This window comes from Streptopelia decaocto (genome assembly GCF_964273445.1).
Source record: "Streptopelia decaocto genome assembly, chromosome: 6".
NCBI classification, from domain to species: domain Eukaryota; kingdom Metazoa; phylum Chordata; class Aves; order Columbiformes; family Columbidae; genus Streptopelia; species Streptopelia decaocto.
In genome coordinates this window covers 63,264,301-63,283,062 of record NC_138660.1, presented here as the reverse complement: position 1 = coordinate 63,283,062, position 18,762 = coordinate 63,264,301, and the positions used below count along the sequence as shown (strand labels likewise).

The window sequence follows — 18,762 nt, the reverse complement described above, 5'->3', positions numbered from 1 at the left end:
CTGTAACTCATCCTAGATCTGTCCACTAAACTTTGAAGCTTTGTAGATTTTGTTCTTGAGAAACAGAAGCAGTTTTTGTGAGGGAGTAAGCATGATTTTTTTTTCAGCATCTTCTTTGTTTTTCATCTGCATTATACAGTACAGTAAGATGCTTTAAATATCTTTTTTGTAGGAACTTTTTTTTATAGTTTTATCATTAAAATAATAATAATAATTTTACTTTTTTTTTAATAAGTAGTTATGAAATCAGCCTTTGTCTGAGCCACACTGAACTAAGCAGGTTACCTACCCTACTGTGAAAAAACATGATTAACTAATTCAATCCATTGAATTATTTCATGTATGGGCTGCTTGAAAAATACAATTTCAAGCTCAGTAATCTAGTTTCTGGATAAATTCTGCCAGAACACAGACATATTTTTAATGTTTAATTGTGCCTGCTGAGCAGAACCTCTTAGCGGTGCCGCGGGTCCCTCCTGTGTTTGCAGCCAGGTTTGATTACAACTGCTGCTCAGGAGGTTCGACGCTAATTCTTTTTCAGAATTCCCTTATGTCTATTAGATATTAATACTGAAATACCACCTTTCTCCAGAGCTTAGTGAGGTATTAAATCCTCATTACAGTTTTCAATAGGTCAGTTCAAAGCAGTGCAAGAAAGGGTTTGGTTCTCTATTGCAACCTGGGACAATGGAACAACCGTGGTGGGTTTGGAGCTGCAAACAGCTCCTGTGGAGCTGCCTCCTCTTGAAGGCTTTATAGATTGCAGAGAGTAGAAATACCTTGCTTAACACAAAATATAAGAGTAGAAATAACAATAAAGGATTTTTCACACTGCTGCTGTTTGGGAAGGAAGGGTTGAATCCAGATTTAAGCAGTGATATTATTTTGTGGGAAGGGAGAAGCTGAGCACAGAGCTGTTATTAATAGATGGAAGAAAAAAATCCCCAAACTGAGGAGGATGCAGATGGAAACACCTTTTGTACCAGTCTGGAAACTCTCTGGGGTGAGAGAGTGATAGAGGTAGAAGTTCTTAGTCTGTCTCTGTTCTCTGGGTAGCAGAAGTTTATAAGAAAGGGAGGAAAGAGATATTTACATACACCAGCCACCTATTGACTGCGAGTGAACCTACCCAGCAGATTTCAAATAAAATCGCCTAATAAGAACCTCACCACCTTCTCTTTTGGAGAAAGCAAAACTAGGGAGCTTCACTCATGGCTTACATGCAAGAGGATGTTTCACGAATAAGTTCAATCCCTTCAGTTGTTAGATATCTTCTGAAACTGATGTATTGGTGGAAGAGAAGATGGGGACAGTCAGTGAGTCAGGAAAGTAATGTTACAGAAGCGTGGGTTTGCAGATGACAGTATGGGGTGTATTGGGGAGGGAAAAAGTATGTTACAAGGTAGAATATACACTATGGAATAAGAAACAATGGGAAAAGAATAAACAAAATCAATTTTAGAAAGAATACATGATGATCCTTTTTTTTTTAAGCAGCATCCACTCCTCAGGTTTTGTCCTATTTTACACACTGTAATATGAAAAGTACTTTGCCATTTCATCTGTATTCATAAGTTTTGCAGGTTTTCCTGGCCTTCATTCTTTTAGAAATGGATAGAAATAATTTGCATAACTTGTATTTCATTTTATGACTTAGGCATGAAAAATGTTGCAATAATGATACTTGGAATTAAACAGAAGCTGTGGGGCTAGGGTAATTAATTTTCTTTAATGATGTGAACCATTAGAACAGCAGGATAAAATAGACTAGTAATTTGGAATATATGATAGTTATGAAAATAAAAACAAAACCAATTCATTATATCTCTTAAAACAGGCAGGTGAAAATGTTAAAAACTACATTAAAAATGAGCAGATAAATATGGTATAGACAGTCTGTTAAGCATTTAAATTTTCTTTACTTTGTTTTTAGAGCCTGCTGACAGACCTCCTCTTCTTCTGGTTGCAAGCTCTGAAACAATTGAGGTATTATATCTTAATGGAAGCAAAATGTCTACCCGAACTCCTGTAAAGGGATCTTCAATCTTGACGCTGGACTACAGCTACAAAGAGGACACAGTTTGTTGGATCGAATCAAGAGATCTTTCGAGTCAGCTCAAGTGTACCAAGATAATGAAAACTGGGGAGTTAACAGATGAGTGGATAATCAACATTGCTCAGTACCTTCACAGTAAGTGTTTGACAGGGTTTCAGTAAAACGCTGGTGTCTGGAGCCTTCAGAAGTATTTTGTAGCTCACTGTTGAAAATAGTCTTAAGGCATTAAATATTGCAACTCATACTGGAGCACTTCTATGTTTCTCACTTCTATCTATCTATCTATCTATCTATCTGTCTATCTATCTATCTATCTATCTATCTTCAGTATGAGTTACAATATTTATATCTATGCAAAGTTTTAAAAGTTGTGCATGTTTATAGACTAAATATAAGTTACAAAAACAGAGTAGTGCAGCCGAAGAAGGGATGTAAAATGCTTCTTTTCTCTGTCATAGTGCTACATAAAACTCAAAGATGGTTCTCTGGTAGTGGGACAATATTAGTGATTAATTAAAGAGACAGACACTTAACCACATTTGAGGGTTTTTTTGAATGTTCTATTTTAGAGGGCTTTTCATACTTTGGATCTCTAAGAGCTCTAAAAATCTTGGTGGCAGTATTTGATTGTGGTTTTTTAATTCATTCTGTTATTGATATTTTATTTTCTTTTCCTTTTAGTAAGACCAATCAAATTAACTACAGCCCTTAGCAAAATTTCTTTTGTATCGAACTGTATGTGTGATTGTTCCGCCACTTATCTTCATCATCAGAGTGGATCTTAGCACTGCATTTTGTAGTTCTCCACCAGTTCTCTCCCGCGTTCCTTTCCCTCTGGTCTCTGCATGCGATGAGAATTGCTAATCTCTGTGGTGTTCTGATCTTCATTAGTTCATCTGTTTGCAAAATCAAGGCTGTGTGATGGGTTTGAAATGAAAACGGGGCCTGGAATTAATAAGCTACCCATTTTTCATAGTGCTAGTACACCTCGGCCTGTTGGTCTCTAATATTCTTCACTGTAATCATTCAGTCTTGTCTAAATGAAGAATAGAAATTCCCATGGACGTGAATCAACTGTTTGCACTCGTTCCAACTTCTTGTTTAGTTTTAATTTTGGAAATAGTGCTTGAAGACTTTAGAAACATTGCTCGGAGTCATGTTTGGAGCTCTAACTAACACAGTCTAGCAGATTTAGCTCTGGGGATGGTTTTTCCAGACACACACATCAACAGACGCTCTCCTTGGGTTGCTGCAGCGGAGCAGCGCCCATCACCATTGACTGAGTGTCACAGCTCAGATTGGGTATTAGGAAGAATTTCTTCACGGAAAGGGTTGTCAGGCATTGGAACAGGCTGCCCAGGGCAGTGATGGAGTCACCATCCCTGAAGGGGTTTAAAAGACTTGTAGATGAGGTTCTTAAGGATATGGTTTAGTGCCAGAGTTGGGTTAGAGTTGGACTTGATGATGTTAACCATCTCTTCCAACCAAAATAATTCTATGGTTCTGTGATTCCAGACATATATCTGGAGTTAGGTCTGCAAGGACATGGCAGAAGTCTGGTGTGACAGTATCTAGTATATATGCCTGCACACATGTACAGGTCATTTTGTGGCTATTGCAAAACTGAGTCAATTCTTTCTTCCCTTGACCTTCTGTTAGCTCTCTGGTGACTTCTGCTATCTCTCTTCATTATATCACACCTATGTGTGATGAGGCAAATGCATTTGTTTTAAATCTTTGTCAGGAATTTCAGCCTGCGCATTTTCAAGTGTGCAAGTGCATTCTCTGGCGGCTCAAGCCAAATAAATGGTTGTGTAATGGAGTTATTCACATAAAAATGGAATATTCCTAAAAGAATTAGGGGAAAAAAAGAGTTTTCTTAGCAGTGTTTGTGTAATTTTCAATTTTTCCATCCCGGTCTTTTAATCTGTTCTTTTTTGTTAGTTATTTGTAGTGTTTGTTTTAGTGAAGGCAAGTCTTGTCTTTAGGAACAAAGAATGTTGATCGTATTTTAAGATGAAAGATTACATTTAGGAAAGCAGGTACTATGAAGATTACTGGTCACATCAGACCAACTCTAGATAGTGAGCATAAGCTTTGGATTCACACGGGAAAATAAATTACAGTCATAGAATTATAGAAACATAGAATATCTATTTGGAAAGGACCACAGGATCATCTGGTCCAACCTTTCTTGGCAAAACCACAGCCTAGACAAGATGGCCCAGTACCCAGTCCAGCTGAACCTTGAAAGTGTCCAATGTTGGTGAATCTGCCACTTCCCTGAATTTTGTTTACTTCAGTATCTAGCATTCTCCCTCAAAATACAGTTCAATATTCCTTCATTTTGGGGTGTGTGTGTCCCAGGTGACTCCAAGCAGATGCCTTTGAGGAGCATCCCTACCTTCTTCTGCATAATGGTGGAGAAGGTGGAGAGGCTGATCCTGCACTCAGGTGTTGCTTGCCACGGAAGAACAGGGTGCAACTCCAGTGATGGCATTCCGTGTGCTTAGTTATTAAGCTAGTTTCAGGTTCATAATATTTATTGTATCATGGACAGTTTTTTGCTTGATGGGTTTATCATTTAAGGGAAGGATGGGTTTCTGTAGGCACAGAAATGTCAACACAGGCATTCTTGTCTTAGCCAAAGCCAGGCACAGGCATGTTGTTTAATCATTGTCTTTATAAGACCAGGAAGTTTTTGGAAGAGCAGCTGGAAAATTTCCTTTTGGAAAGATTTATGCAGACAGTGTCAGAGCCAAATAGGCTTTCAGGGAAGATTCTCATGTAAGGCAGGTTTGTGCAATCACTGCCCGTAATAACAGGCATGTGCCTTGACACTTCATAGCGGCTCACAGTTCACTTCCAGTTAGTACAGCAAGACTTCCAGGAACCGTAATTTATGTAAAGTGCTACCTCTGGGACCAAACCGGCAAAAATTCTCTTTAATGGCATGAAGGTGGAATATATCCAACAATTTTCTGCCCTTCCAAAGCCATGATGTGCAATCCTATACTACTGCTTTTGTGTGCTGGACTGAGGGGTTGGCAAGAGCAGCATCTTCTGGATGACAGAACCTCCTTCTTCCTCATCTTAATAAACATTTTGCATCTTCATCACTACAAGTACCAAGCACCTTATGTGCTCTCCAGACAAGCACCAGGCAGCACAGTCTGGGTTTTAGCCACTACTCTTCTGCAGAATATAACAAAATCTCTTCTGGGATGATGCTTCACAGCATGATATTTTCTGCTTGGCTGGTATTTGAGTCAGGTTCGCTTGGCATTCAGTTGTCACAGTACACCAGTACAAATCCTGCCATGCTTGTGTTTGGCTTTGCCACCTCGTGGTGTTTCATACCTCCAGACAGTCGATCACACCTCACCTTGGAAGGCACACAGGCTTTTCTGTTGGCAGACGTACGGGACCGATCTGGATGAAAAGAAACATGTTGCTTCCCCTGTACTGATTCAATTTTAAACTCCCTGCCCTACCATAGCACGGGCGACAGTCGCCCCAAGGTTGGAAATAGGTCATGGACGTGGATGGTTGATACTCTCCAGTGGGGAGACGTATTGGCCTCTCTGCTCATGGAACCCAACACCATTCTACTTGCCCTCACAAGCATGAGCCAAAGCCAACATTTTGGCTCTCTCACTTTTTGGATATGGTTGGTGTGAAGATCATCAGACAGGGAGCCTAGAGGATTTGGCCAAGATCAAACAATGTCTGCTTACATTCCAGTTTTCCCCTGTTTTTTGTCTACTTAATTGCCCCCGCACTACACCTCCTTGAACTAAAACACTTCCTAGCAGTGATTGACCACAACTGCTGGTGCTCTGCCCTTCAGAATAGCTACAGCCATTTAGCTTGGCATTGGTGAGGCTCAGTGATTGAGGGAAACACTAAGCACTGGGGATGAGGCTTCTGTCAGCAACCATTCTGTGAAGTTCTGGTGAATATTCATGAGAAATCAAAGCACCATTTGGCTTACTCAGGAGGAGAGCAACTGTGAAGTTCTGGGGGAAGGCATTTATTCCTGCATAAAGTCTGCCCCAAACTTGTCTCCAGGCAGGCGTTTTAACCTGCCATATAGTTGTAGAATGTGATTTTTGTTTTTATTCTGTGACAGGCAGCTCATGCTTACAGACCTAGAAGATGAACAGAAATGAGAAGGTTTCATGACAAAGGCTTTTTACACCTCAAATGCCACTTTAGGAGCATTCAGAGCATCTGATACAGGAATGGGAGCCAGAATAAGATGTGAGAAAAGTATCCTAAGGAAATATCACAGGATACTTGTCCTGTACCTGGAATCTTGGCAGTCTTAGAGCCTGGCTGATCTTATATTGCTGTTCTTGCATTTCTGAGAAGGCTGGAAAATACTGTTTCTGGGATAGTGACCTTTCTTTGTCCAAAGGTGGGGGTTTTTATAGGCTCAATATCTCATTCTTAAGTGCTCTAGACAAAGCCATCATTAAATACACAAAACTAGGACACTTTTCTCATAAATTTCATGTTTATTCAGTTTGAATTTCCTATCTCCTTTTAGTGCACAGTCATTCAGTCTCCTGAGATCCTGCAGTTCTTCAAATCTGACCATTCTCTTTGCTGTTCTGGAAACTTTAATTTTATAACTGGACTTTATCACCTTGTTATTTTTGTCACCTTCCAGGTGACTTGTGAACATTATCTTGTAGAGCTTCTTGTAGAGCTTCCAGCCCGGAGCGATGCTGTGGGACTTGGTGATGCCCAATGGGGAACCAGATTTGGCCCCCATCATAGGTGGTTACTTGGGTCCGTCACTGTCATCTTTCCTGAGTCTTCCCTCATGACTTCCTGAATGGCTCTTTGGATTTTCATGTTTTTCCATGTTTGTATTTTGTTTTAATTTCCATGTGCTTTAAGATATTCCTCTTCAGAGCAAGCGCAAGCCACAAGATGTCCTTCATACACTATGGCCTGGTATGGGAAATGTTTTATTTGCATCATCTTTGCATCTGTCCATACATTCGTTCCTCATTCTGGTGTACCTGGACTTACAGAACTTTTTATTCAGTATATGATACAGCCTTGATAACGTGTTTTCCTGGGGAAGTATGGACTTTTTTTTAGTGCAGGAAACAACTCTATCTGATAATTGTACAGTTTTTCTGCCCCCTGTAATGACAAGACTCCTTTGGAGACTCAAGGCTGAACAGAAACTTCCTTTTATCAGTATGGTCCTATTTTTAGCTCCTGGATACTCTTTTCTGATTACTATTTATGCACAGCCTTGTTGATGATTATCAGGTTTACTAAGAATAAGGGTCATATCTTTCCATTCAACCTTTCTGTTCCAAAAGGATGATCAGCTGGACCTCATCCTTTGACCATGGTGGGTATTGCAAATCCATTATCTTTTTTTATGAATAGTATTCATATATTTGGGTGTATATCTCCATGCTTGATGTCATCTACACAAAAATTAAGATATAATCTTTATATCAGAGATCCTAAGAGGACCTTCCCTATATTAGAAGCTTCTAAATGTTACCCGTGGAGGATCTGTCTGCTTTTGGTGCATCTTGTGGATACAGTCCATTCAATCTGACTTGGAGGATTGTGCTACTGCCTTGAGTAGCGTCCCTGTAATGCCACATTATGGCATTTTGAGGCACAAGCCTCCAAGGCAGATGCTCTGAATTGGTGGCATTTCCCTTCAAAGTGAGGTTACCTGCACTTAATAATCTCTGACACAAGAGCTATTTATTAACTGCTTGTTAATTGCCGAGACTAGAATTTTTCAGTCATTCAAAGATACAATACTACTGTTTCTTCAAGCTCTGTTACTCATCTACTCTCCACAACGGATCTTTAATTGACATCTGTCAAAGCCCTGCTTCAGTTCTTTGCAAAGCTGGCGTGCTATTTTCTTTTTATATCCTTTCCAGTAGTCACGCCCGGGCCAGTTAATTCTCAGACTGAGTACAGAAAATAAAATGTCTTATCTCAGCAGCATTTCTCAGTGCAAATTTTTGGTTGCCCTGCTCTGCCTGGGACAGAATTCCCGAATGTTCTCTCTGCAAAGCTGATGCCTCTTCACATCCTCACTGTTCCGCATTGTCGGATTCCCTTCTCCCCAGTTTGTCAGCTTCCTAACTGACCATTTTTAGACTTCCATCTTAATTAGCTTCATTACTGTCCTAACAGTGGGGCATGACGTTATCTTTTGTGCGTCTTCCTTACATTCCAACCGCTCCAAAGCTCATGTACCAGGGACGAAACCCAAGAGCAAACAGGGAACCTCCCACAGCAGCAGAAGGATTTTGTAACTAAAAAAATGGGCACTTTGCCATAGTATCAGTAACAATGTAAATTTATCTTCCTCAGGCATAATGCTGAGGGACTCTTCCTCTCTGTTAAATTGAATTACTATACCCCTTGTAAAACAGTAACATTTGTGTTTCGTTAACAAGATTTTGAAGATAGAATAAAGTAATCGTGGGGGCTGCAAAGATCTAATGTATAGATAACTAGGTGGCTGCAAATATAAAATTTACAGGTTTGTAGTGAATATTTTACAAATGCATTTACATCCCCAGATAGGGGAATAAGGAAATATTAGCCAAAAAAAAAAAAAAATTTCTTATTCTTTTTTCTGAAACATGGAATTAAATAATGCATGTTTTATGGGGTTAGATACACATTTTCCCATAAGACTTTGACATCCAAATGCACCATGTTGGCTTCATTTTGGTTTTTACCCAGCACCCGCTGGAACTGTTCTTTGTAATATGATTTTAGTTTTAGTTTTAGATACCACCAACTAATTATATATGTATGGTTTTTATTTTCTACTGTATTATAATATTTATAACTGTCATGTTTGTTATGATGTAGCTAATGATTTTCTTCCTAAGTGGAGGTATTTCTTTGCAAATTCATGTCACATACAATGCTAATCCAGTTTGCTTCAATTAGACTAATTGACAGCCACTTACTTCCAGATATTACTTTATTGATGCAAAGATTTCATTCAGACTTCATCCGAAAAACATGGGGATGTCAAGTGAAGGCAACCTTTCTTTTTGCACAATTTACTTTGAATTGTGTTATTAAAATTAAGACTAAAGACTCTTCTCTGAGATCATAGAACGCAAGTTGCATCAACATTGCAATAAAATTTAAAAAGTCTGTGGATTCTTGAAAAGTGGTTTTGTCTTTATAGGAAAGAAGGGGACATAAGAAAAACTATAAAGCCAAAACACTGTTCATCCGATAGTGAATTAGCACAACCCCTTTAGATTAGCAGGCACTTAATCACATCCTCTGTGACTTTATATCAGATGCACAGTAATGCAAAAACTGCCTGTTGTCTGGTGTTGAGGAAGCAGCAGGAATAAAAACAAACCTGCTTACATATCTTATGCAAGGAAAAGAGTACTGTAATAAAAAACACAAGTATTGCAAGTTGTGATCTTGCCAGCGGCCTTTACTAATTGTGTTTCGCAACACATATTCTGATCTAATTCCTTGTACAAGGTAAAGGGTAAATGAAGGTAATGCTTTTTAGAAATGTCTAAGAAACTGCATCAATCCGTATAAAGCTGAAATCAGAAGTTATGTACCTGCTAAAATAGAAAAAAAAATAACGATTTCAGCATCTTTATCGGTGCTTTTTAAGCAATTGGATGAGCTGTGTCCCGTGGGCTCTGGGCTGGTCTGCTCTCGGTGCTCACTGTTCCCCGCGTGTTTCTGTGCTGTGTCAGTGATGGGGACACACTAAAAAGAGTTTGTCTGCATCAGAATAAAAGAAGAGGCTTGTTCTGCACTTGGTACTTTGTCAGCAGCTCTTACGGAAAGAGGAATTGCATGTTTGCAGTAGCTGGTGAAATCGTGATTATTATTTGCACTGTGGTGGTTGTGGCAAATTAAAACCACCATCTGATTTAGGAGTTTAACATATAATTACTCTTTTCAGTTTTTAACTTCTTTGAATGGCAGGAGCAATGGTCAGCTTGAAAAGTATTCTCTCCAGTTCATAGGAATACTTTTGTCTTCTCAATCCACAAAATTTGATTGTGGATTTCTATTCAGAATGAAGCAAATTTGATTTAAAACTTTTTTTTTACTTCAGCTTTGGAGCAGAACTTTAAATGCTCAAAAGCTTGTGGATCCTGTCAGTATTATGAAATAAATAAAATGGAAGAACAAATCCTATGCTTCTCACTATTTGTCAGTTAGCTGCAAGAAAATAAAATCTTGGGTTTGCTTTACAATTTTTGATGGTTCTAGTGACGCACTTATTCTGAAATTGAAAAATTACATGTGTCAAATCGTTTAAGCAGTGTAACTCACTTTTGCTAAAGTCAGGCTTAAGGTATATCAATTTCTTAGTTCTGGAAAAAAAGCATTTTAATCATATGAGGAGAGAATATGCAAAAAGCATTGGTCTGTTTGCACAAAGCTGAAGCCCTGCATTTTATCAACATGTCACAGAACAGCTGCGGTTTGATGTGTTGGGTTCAGCATTCAGCATGACAGCTCTTGAGCTGATGATAAAGTTTGGATACTCTTTGCATGTGTAATTGCCTAAAATCTCTGTCACACTATATAAGCAAAAATAATGAGCTGATTGGAGAGTTTGCGGGGATACCAGCCACAATGTGCAGTTCCAGAGACCCTCAGTCTTTTTGTTGTTTTTGGACTTGCTTGCATGTCATTTGTTTTTATTTTATATAAGTATATTATTCCATTTTTCAATGTGAGGTAATTTTATATTGATATATAAGGACATCAGTATAATGTGTTTAAAAGGTCGGTGCTGTTTCTCTCCTAATTATGAATATACTGAAAATATGTAGTTTCATTTTAAGATTTGGAAGGATAGATTGGTTATTCATTGAGTCTCTTCAATGGGTTGCAAAATGCAGATTTGTTTCGAGCAGTCATAACCACCGCATTAGCTTCAGAAATGAACCCGTGGGGAAAAGGCGCCTCAAGTAAGATGAAGCAGTGGGAAAACATGTTTTATAACAGTCTGCGAATCCATACACTGTAATCGATGTTCTGTATCTTCCAAAATAATGGGTCACAGTTGGAGTTTTTTGGGTTTTTCCTTTTGCAAACAGATACTTGGACATAGAGTTATTCTTTTATAAAGCAGACTGAGAAGAAAAATACTTGAAGATAACTGCTCTGAAAAGAATCGAAATACATTTCTGTGTGAGCTGTCAGATTATCTGGGAGCCTCATGCGGGTCAGAGCCAACCGTGGGCTGGAGGGATCAACACCTTGTGTCTTGCTGCCTGTGATCCACACAGAAGTACTATAATTTAACATTAGGGTAGGCAAAAAATATTACTACAAGGAAGAGAAGAGCATACATAGCAGAGGGGACGTGGAGGAGGGATGCCATGCATATTTACGTCTCTCCTGTATTTCTTTGCAAGTGTTGGGACAAATTCTTTTTCCTGTTTACATGAAAGCAGGAGTGATTTTGGAAGGAAGGCGAGGTGCTGGTAGTCAGGAGACCACTGCTTTTCCCGAGACTTACAGGGTGACATTTAGCAAGTAATCTCTTCTTTTCCCCTCTAAATATAAAATGAGAATAACAGTATTTCCATGCAGTGCAGGGATGCTCTGAGGTTTATAAAACAAAATGTTAAAGTGATGGGGGATACACAAGGTAGCGGTAGTTAGTGCAAAGTACACGAGACTTCTGTAGTTGGGAAGAGGTGGGATTATGGCCTCATATCTTTCTGAAGTGGCTGGTTTTAGAAAGGGATGGAAGCTTTCTGAGAGCAAAGTGCAAGTTCTGCAAATACAACAGCATTGCAACAGCTGTTTGGCGGGTTTATGAGGATTTTTAATGGTGGTATTTCATTTTAAGATACTACTCGTGCGGAACAATATCTGGATCCCACCACTCTAGTGATGGGAATAAATAAAAAAAGACAACCAGTGTCCTGATACCTGATCACAAATGGGTAGAGAAATAATTAATGCATAACTCTAAAGCCATGTTTTATTTTTATTTCTTGCTTTACTGGATGTAAGTTCACAAGAAAAAATAACTTTTTTTCTTTTTTTCTTTTTTTTTTTTGTTTGAAGTGCATCAATGATGCTTGTATTTTAAGTCTGGGCTGTTATCTGCTTTGTTGATCTGGTTAAATATAATAAATCATAGTCTTTTCCTCAAACACTATTTTGATACTGAAAAGATGTCATAAATGGTTAAAAAAAAAGAGAGAGGAAGAAAGGGTGGATGAAGCAATGATTACATGGGAATGCATTTGTTATAGTCAGTCGGCTGTCAGCATTCGTAGATGTGAAGGGTTTTGTTTGTTTGTTTTGCTCAAACTCCAATACGAGGCGTGTGACATTAGTGGGTGCTGAGCGGTGGGTTGGAGTGTTTTGCAGAAGTGGGAGCATGATGATGGCATCAGGTGGTGACAGTGATTCCTCTGTTAGATGCAGGGAAAACATGAAGAAAACATCTTCATACCCTTTAATATAAGAAGCAATTTATTTTTCTTTCCTTAGCAACCCTAAAAACAAGCTATCTCATTGAGTAAGGAACATGATATGGTTCTGTTTTACAGATATTATGTGGAACAATGAGGTATATTTTTTCTAGCTGTGGAGATTATATTTTTTATAATTGAAAGTATTTTTTTCAATTTTCTAGTGTTCTTTAAGTTGCGATTTTCAAAGTGGGTTTAAATTAGACTCCTTATGGAGATTTTAATTACAGTATAAACAAGTTCTGTAATAAAACCTATTTTAGCAAAAGTTTTGGGGTTTTTTTTGAAAAGCGTAATGTCTTCTCCTTTTCCCCTAATATGTTTGAGATGAAGATAAAGACTTTTGTGACCAATATGAATATATCTATATATCAGGATGAAATATTCAATGGTCAGTATTGCCATCTGATTAAAACTGAATGAAATAATGCCCTTTGGGGAAAAGAAACTGATTGATTTATAGCACTAGGTCATGTCATGTACTGCATATTCATATTGTCTAGAACATATATTGCTAATAGCAACTACAGTGGGCTCAAAATTAAATTATCCTACAAAATTATGACCTGCATTTTACCTGCAAGAAACTGCAGTATACAGAGCTGACAAAGATAATTTACTTCTACATTATCCCCCCAAAAAGTTTTCCTTTAAGCACCACTGCCTACCTCTGGTATTAAACTGTTCAAAATTTATCTGGAAGTCATTTTCCTTAATTATTTTTTGTTGCAAAAGTAACTCCATATTTTATTGATCCGTCTTGAAAACTGTAATAATCTACTACTTGGTGTCTTTGTGGGTAAATGTTTAACTGTCCTTATTTTTGTGCAATGATGGTTTATCAAGTTTATAATACGTGTGTCAGGCAGTCCGAGGAAGGTGGAAGCTTGTAGACTTTTGCTTTTGATGGAAAGTGGTTGCACAAGGCAAGTGTTAGAGCCTTATGGAGCCACCTCATTTTCCCCATTCTCTCAGTCCACTTGCGTGATGGGAGACGCCTATTGTGGCTGAATTATGCTTTAATTTTAACAGTGGATGGCTTAACTGCTTTGAAGTAAATAACTGGGCTTGATTTACAGTCTCAGCTGATTTATAAGAAGCTTTTGAACGTGCAGATAAAAAAAAAATAAATAGGCTGTTAAGCTATGTACCTCTATAAATCTGTCCTCATTGTTCAAGATGTATGCAGGCTACTGGGACCCCATTACAAGTTTACAATCACTGGGCAATGTGTTTGAAACTCAGTAATGCAGGAATTAGAAACTTTATGGTTTTCAACTCTTCCTACTGGTTTCTGACATGAGATTGATGTCAGAAAAATCCCTCCTTACAAAAATCTTAACACTCAGGACTAAAAGATAGGGCCATTCATAAGGCCCTTATTTCATTGTTTCACACTGTTTCCTTCTTTGTTTAATCTGTTGTCATCCTACCTGTGACTCAAGGCCCGGTAACAGAAAATTTCATTCATTTTACTAATTCCAGAAACTCAGGTGGTAGATGCATTAACATGAGTAAAAGACAAAATACGCTAAAAAAATTAGGACCAGATCTTGCTACCCTGCTTTAAAACTCCTGGAAAAGGCACAGACCCAAGCATACCTGGGGTCCACCATCATCACCTTTCCTCTGAACGCCCTGTAAATTTTTTTAGGAGAGGAAGATGTGGGGTTTTTTTAATAATTATTGATCTATAGATCCCAAGGTTCTCAGTGGGAGGAAGAAGTTCATCCCTAAATCTCCATTTCTCTTGAAGTACCTGCTCAATGTCCAATCTCAGCCGAGGTACTATAGCATCTCTGGCTTAAAAACACAGCTCATAACGGCCTAAGAAACTAAGCCATGAAAAACCTGAAAAAGTCTCGCTAAGGTTGTATTTTGAGCTGAGCAGCAGACTTAGTTGGCTGTCTGCTGAGCAGAGCTTTAGAGGCCCCAGAACCAGCCTGTGTGACCAGATCTTATCATCAGTGCTGACATATCAATTCATAGATGTGGGGACTGGCAGGGATCTTGTAAGCCAGACTGTGTCATGGTCTTTGTGGAGTCCTTTGAAGTGTATGGAACTGCTCATTTCAGAAGTTCCTAAATGGCGTGATGTTTCAGATGGTGGATCTTCTCTTCTTCTTCTTGTTCTTGTTCTTCTTCTTCTTCTTGTTCTTCTTCGTCTTCTTCTTTTTCTTCTTCTTCTTCTTTGTCATCTTCTTCCTCTTGTTATCCTTCTCCTTCTCCTTCTCCTCTTCTCCATAAGCTGGATGCATTCAATTGAAGGATAAAAATCTGTCTTTAAAGACAACAATGAATACCCATAAAGGATAAATGTCTAGAAGAATTGTCTTCTGTATCTAGTTGGAAGCTGAATTCTTGAATCTCTGAGTGACTGGATAGAAAACGTTTTTGAGAGACTGGGTGTCTTCATGAGCCCTCAGGATGCTTTCATTAAGTATTAATAATATTTAGATTAGGCTCATATTTTTGAAAACTCCTCAGCTTGGGGAAACTGCTATTGGTGAAATGTTCACAGTTACGGGTTTTTAAAGCAGTATCTTCTAACATCCTGTAGGGTTGGAAGAATACCAACTGTATTTTCGACAGTAACCCATTTTATGGAAATTTAGATTACGTTACTCAGTAAACAAGAGGAAAAGCTTTCTTTTCTTTTGAGGAACTTGAAGTCTGGATGCTTTAAAGTACTTATTTAAATTTAGTATGTTTTAGGCTTTCCATTATTCTCTTTACAAACAGTATCTGAGAAGGCTGTTTTAATTCAAAGTAATATAGGTATCTGAGTGTGAGTCATTTGGAAAAGATAGATGGATAGTTTTCATTTGATTTTCCACTTTTAAACATATGCAATAATCACTCAGGACACGGCTCTTCAAAGTTTAGACAGCAGCGTATCCAACATATGGAATGCTGATATTTTTAATAAAAATCATGTTTTATAAATCGCATTGCAGACATAATTAAGGCAAATTGCTATCAGTAGAAGGGGCACAGGAAAATCTATGGCAGCTTAACTTTCCCAGGCCACAGTGTTAGTATCAGGTTGTCTGGGCTGCTAATTAGGACCATAACTCTCAGAAGTGATGCACAGCAAAGGCCGTGCTGCTGCAGCATCTCAGAGCCTGGCACTTAAGCAAGTTTTACCCACTATTTACGTGGTCTCACTATTATTGGCTATTTTAGAAAAAAAACTGCTTGCTGCTGTTTGTCTTGTTATTCAAAACTTGGCTGTTTACTCAAGTGGAGGCAAAATGCCTATGCCCAAGCTGCTTGTTCTTGTTCTTTGGAATAAAATTCATTGTTTTCTTTGCAAATACATATTTTTTCTTTTTAAACCCTAAATAGATAATAAAATAAACTAATCAGGACTGTCCATGCCTGGCACTTTTACCCTTTACCCATCTTACACAATCCCCAAAGCCTCACCGACTAAAATTTCAGCTTTCAGCCAAAAAATTAAAGAAGCTTTCTAGTCATGCAGAAGTAAAGTGCCTATGTAGGGAAAAAATACAACTTCAACATCGAGAAAACTTAGGGAAAAACAGTACGTCTCCACTATATTATCCTATTTTTTACTTATTTTTCATTAAATCCCATTTTTTGTTTCTGTCTCACCTCTTTTGACTCGGCAAGAAGCAGGAGCTGCTTTCTTGGCCAAAATACAGAGAAGCAAACTCTTATTTACTGCAGGCTGGTTTGCGAACGCGATCCCTGGAGACAAACACTTCCACTACAGGTTGAGGAGTAAGCGGGTGTGAACATGCCCAGGAGATGTGCAGATCTGTTCTCCTGGCCTCTGCAGGCAGAGGGACCAGAAGGTGACATGTCCTGACACAGGGCACTTGGGCAGTGCCACACTTGTCCTTTTGTATCGTGCTGCTGGTGGGGACTTTCCTAACACCTTCCATGTGTTAGGATGCTCATGACAGAAGAGTAAAGCTCCTAAAAGTTTTATTACAACGATCCTCTCTTGCTTCTCCAAAGCGTTTATTCCCCCAGCATATGGCCAACTGTTGCACAATCCTCAAAACCACCGTGCTGGTGTAATCAAATAAATTAAACAAGTGACTCTCAGCGGACCTGACTGCCTGTGACGACGCTGAGCTGCTCTTTGCAAACTGGAAATATTTCTATAAAATAAGCACTTGATGATTTGATGCAGTAAAAGGAGAAAACACTTCAAGGTTTCGAGGCTGAAATCATGGGGTATCAGGGCACCACTTTGTAAATCATTTCCATTTCTCTCAGCTCCCCAAGGAAGGCCAGAAGACATTCTGTGTAGAGGTCTGGATGTTGTAGTCATTCAGAAGAGATGCATATGGGCTATGGAAGAAAAATTAGTACCAAAAGAGCGAGAACGAGTCATGGTTCTGATTTCTGATACTAATTGCCAATGGAACTGTTGGTCCTTGAATCTTGAGTGGATTTCCAAGTCCATTTGCTCATTGCAGTCATGTTCAGTGCAAGGAAAATTTTAAGCATGTAAGGCACGAGAAGCTAAGTTATTTCCCTTAAAATAGAGAGAGGTTTTTTCTTTCTTTCATTATTAACTAGAAGCATATGGAGAGTGCACTGAGCATTTTTAATTTTAATTATATTTCATCTGAAATCATTCTCCAGTTCACTCAGAAGTTTCTAAAAAAGACTCCAACTACCATGAGTTTCACTGAGTAGTTTGCTTAGATCATTTCTCACATTAAAAACAAGGGATGCTTTTACTGAAGTGGATAAATAGAGAAAGCTTGCTATTTCTTCTGTTTCTAATATTTCTTCAATATCTGGAGGAAAGGAAATCTGTTAATATCATGTTGATTTTCATAGGCAGTGCATGTGCTGAATCCTCGATTGTAACAGTAGTATAAACAAGAATATGGCACTGCTTGTCCCTCTCTTCTGTGAACTGAAATCTTATTGCAAGTCTTGATTTGAAGTTCAAATAAATATAGTGATGCAGACAGTACAAGATAGGTGTTTGAAAATTAAAGTGAAAGAAGGCAGTCATACAAAATGGCACTGATTTTTATAGGCTATGTTTTAGCCACAAGACATATGTTTCCAGTATCCTTTGAAGGTTTATCCACCCTCATATAAAATTTATATTTTCTCTAAAAGTATAATAATATTTGTATGCTTAAAGAAATAGAAAAAGTATGCTTCTAGCCACACTTTTGCTAGTCCCCGTGGTCTACATAATATCATTAACTACAGGAGAATTTAGGCTATATGATGTCTTAACTATTCTTTATGAAGTCCTTAAGAGGAAATCCTAGTTTTGAGAAAGTAATAAAGGAAAGATGATCACATTTGGCAGAAATGCTCCAAGGAAACTATTATTAAAATAGGAAAAACCTTCAAAAATATATATGAGAGAGCTCAGAATAAATATATGTGTTTTCAAGGGGAGTCATAGAGACTTCAGAGACTTGAGAAAGTGTGAATGAAAGAAAAAAGAGATTAATTACTTTAGAGATGTAAGTGCAGTAGACATCTATACATACTGGGTTTTAATATATGAATCCAGAAATAGGCATGAAATGAATTCAGTAACTTCTTGAGTACAATAATATATATTTTAGAAGTCCCCAGTGCAAGCAAACCCTTATCTCTGTGGTATACAGTGCATTCCATTGTGTGATAACTGGAGAGCCATTCAGAACAGCTTAATGAATAGCTGCTAGTGAAACCATGGAGATTAAAAATTTGATTCATAAAAACTGTTATCTGCTAGCTAAGTGTATTTTTTTAATGTAGAATATAATATTATGGAGGAGTAGACGTGAACAATTCTTTATAAACTACTTCTCTTGTGAGAAATGGGATGTGTCCAATTCACTGCAGAGCGCATGGTGCAAAGTAGACAAAACTCAAGCTAGATCAATGGTATCTACAGTACACAACGTGTTTGCAGCTGTTAACTGCAAATGCTACTGTGGGTTATTTGTCCAGGCTAATTACAAGATTACAGTGAGGTACAGCCCCAGAAGGTCTATTTTTGCAAGAAGTGTTCTTTGCATCATGGGAGATCTCTCCTCCATTTCACGCTTGTGAGGAAAGATGTGAATTAATGTGCCTCTTTTTCTGGAAGTGTGATTAAGTCTGCTATGCTTTGTAGTGACCAGCTTTACAAGGAAACACTGTAATGAGCCTCCTCTTGCCAACAGCCTCTGCCCTTCCCAAATACAACCTACCTGTGAA

The 18,762-nt window shown here is 38.3% G+C and overlaps 1 protein-coding gene across 1 annotated transcript in view; it reads left to right on the top strand.

The window, feature by feature from the left end:
• Positions 1 to 18,762, top strand: part of LRP1B (LDL receptor related protein 1B) — a 683,918-nt gene that overhangs the window by 353,427 nt on the left and 311,729 nt on the right. The window contains exon 6 of the mRNA XM_082055474.1: positions 1,934 to 2,191. Coding sequence (XP_081911600.1) covers positions 1,934 to 2,191 — 258 coding nt within the window. The remainder of the gene's footprint in view (positions 1 to 1,933; positions 2,192 to 18,762) is intronic.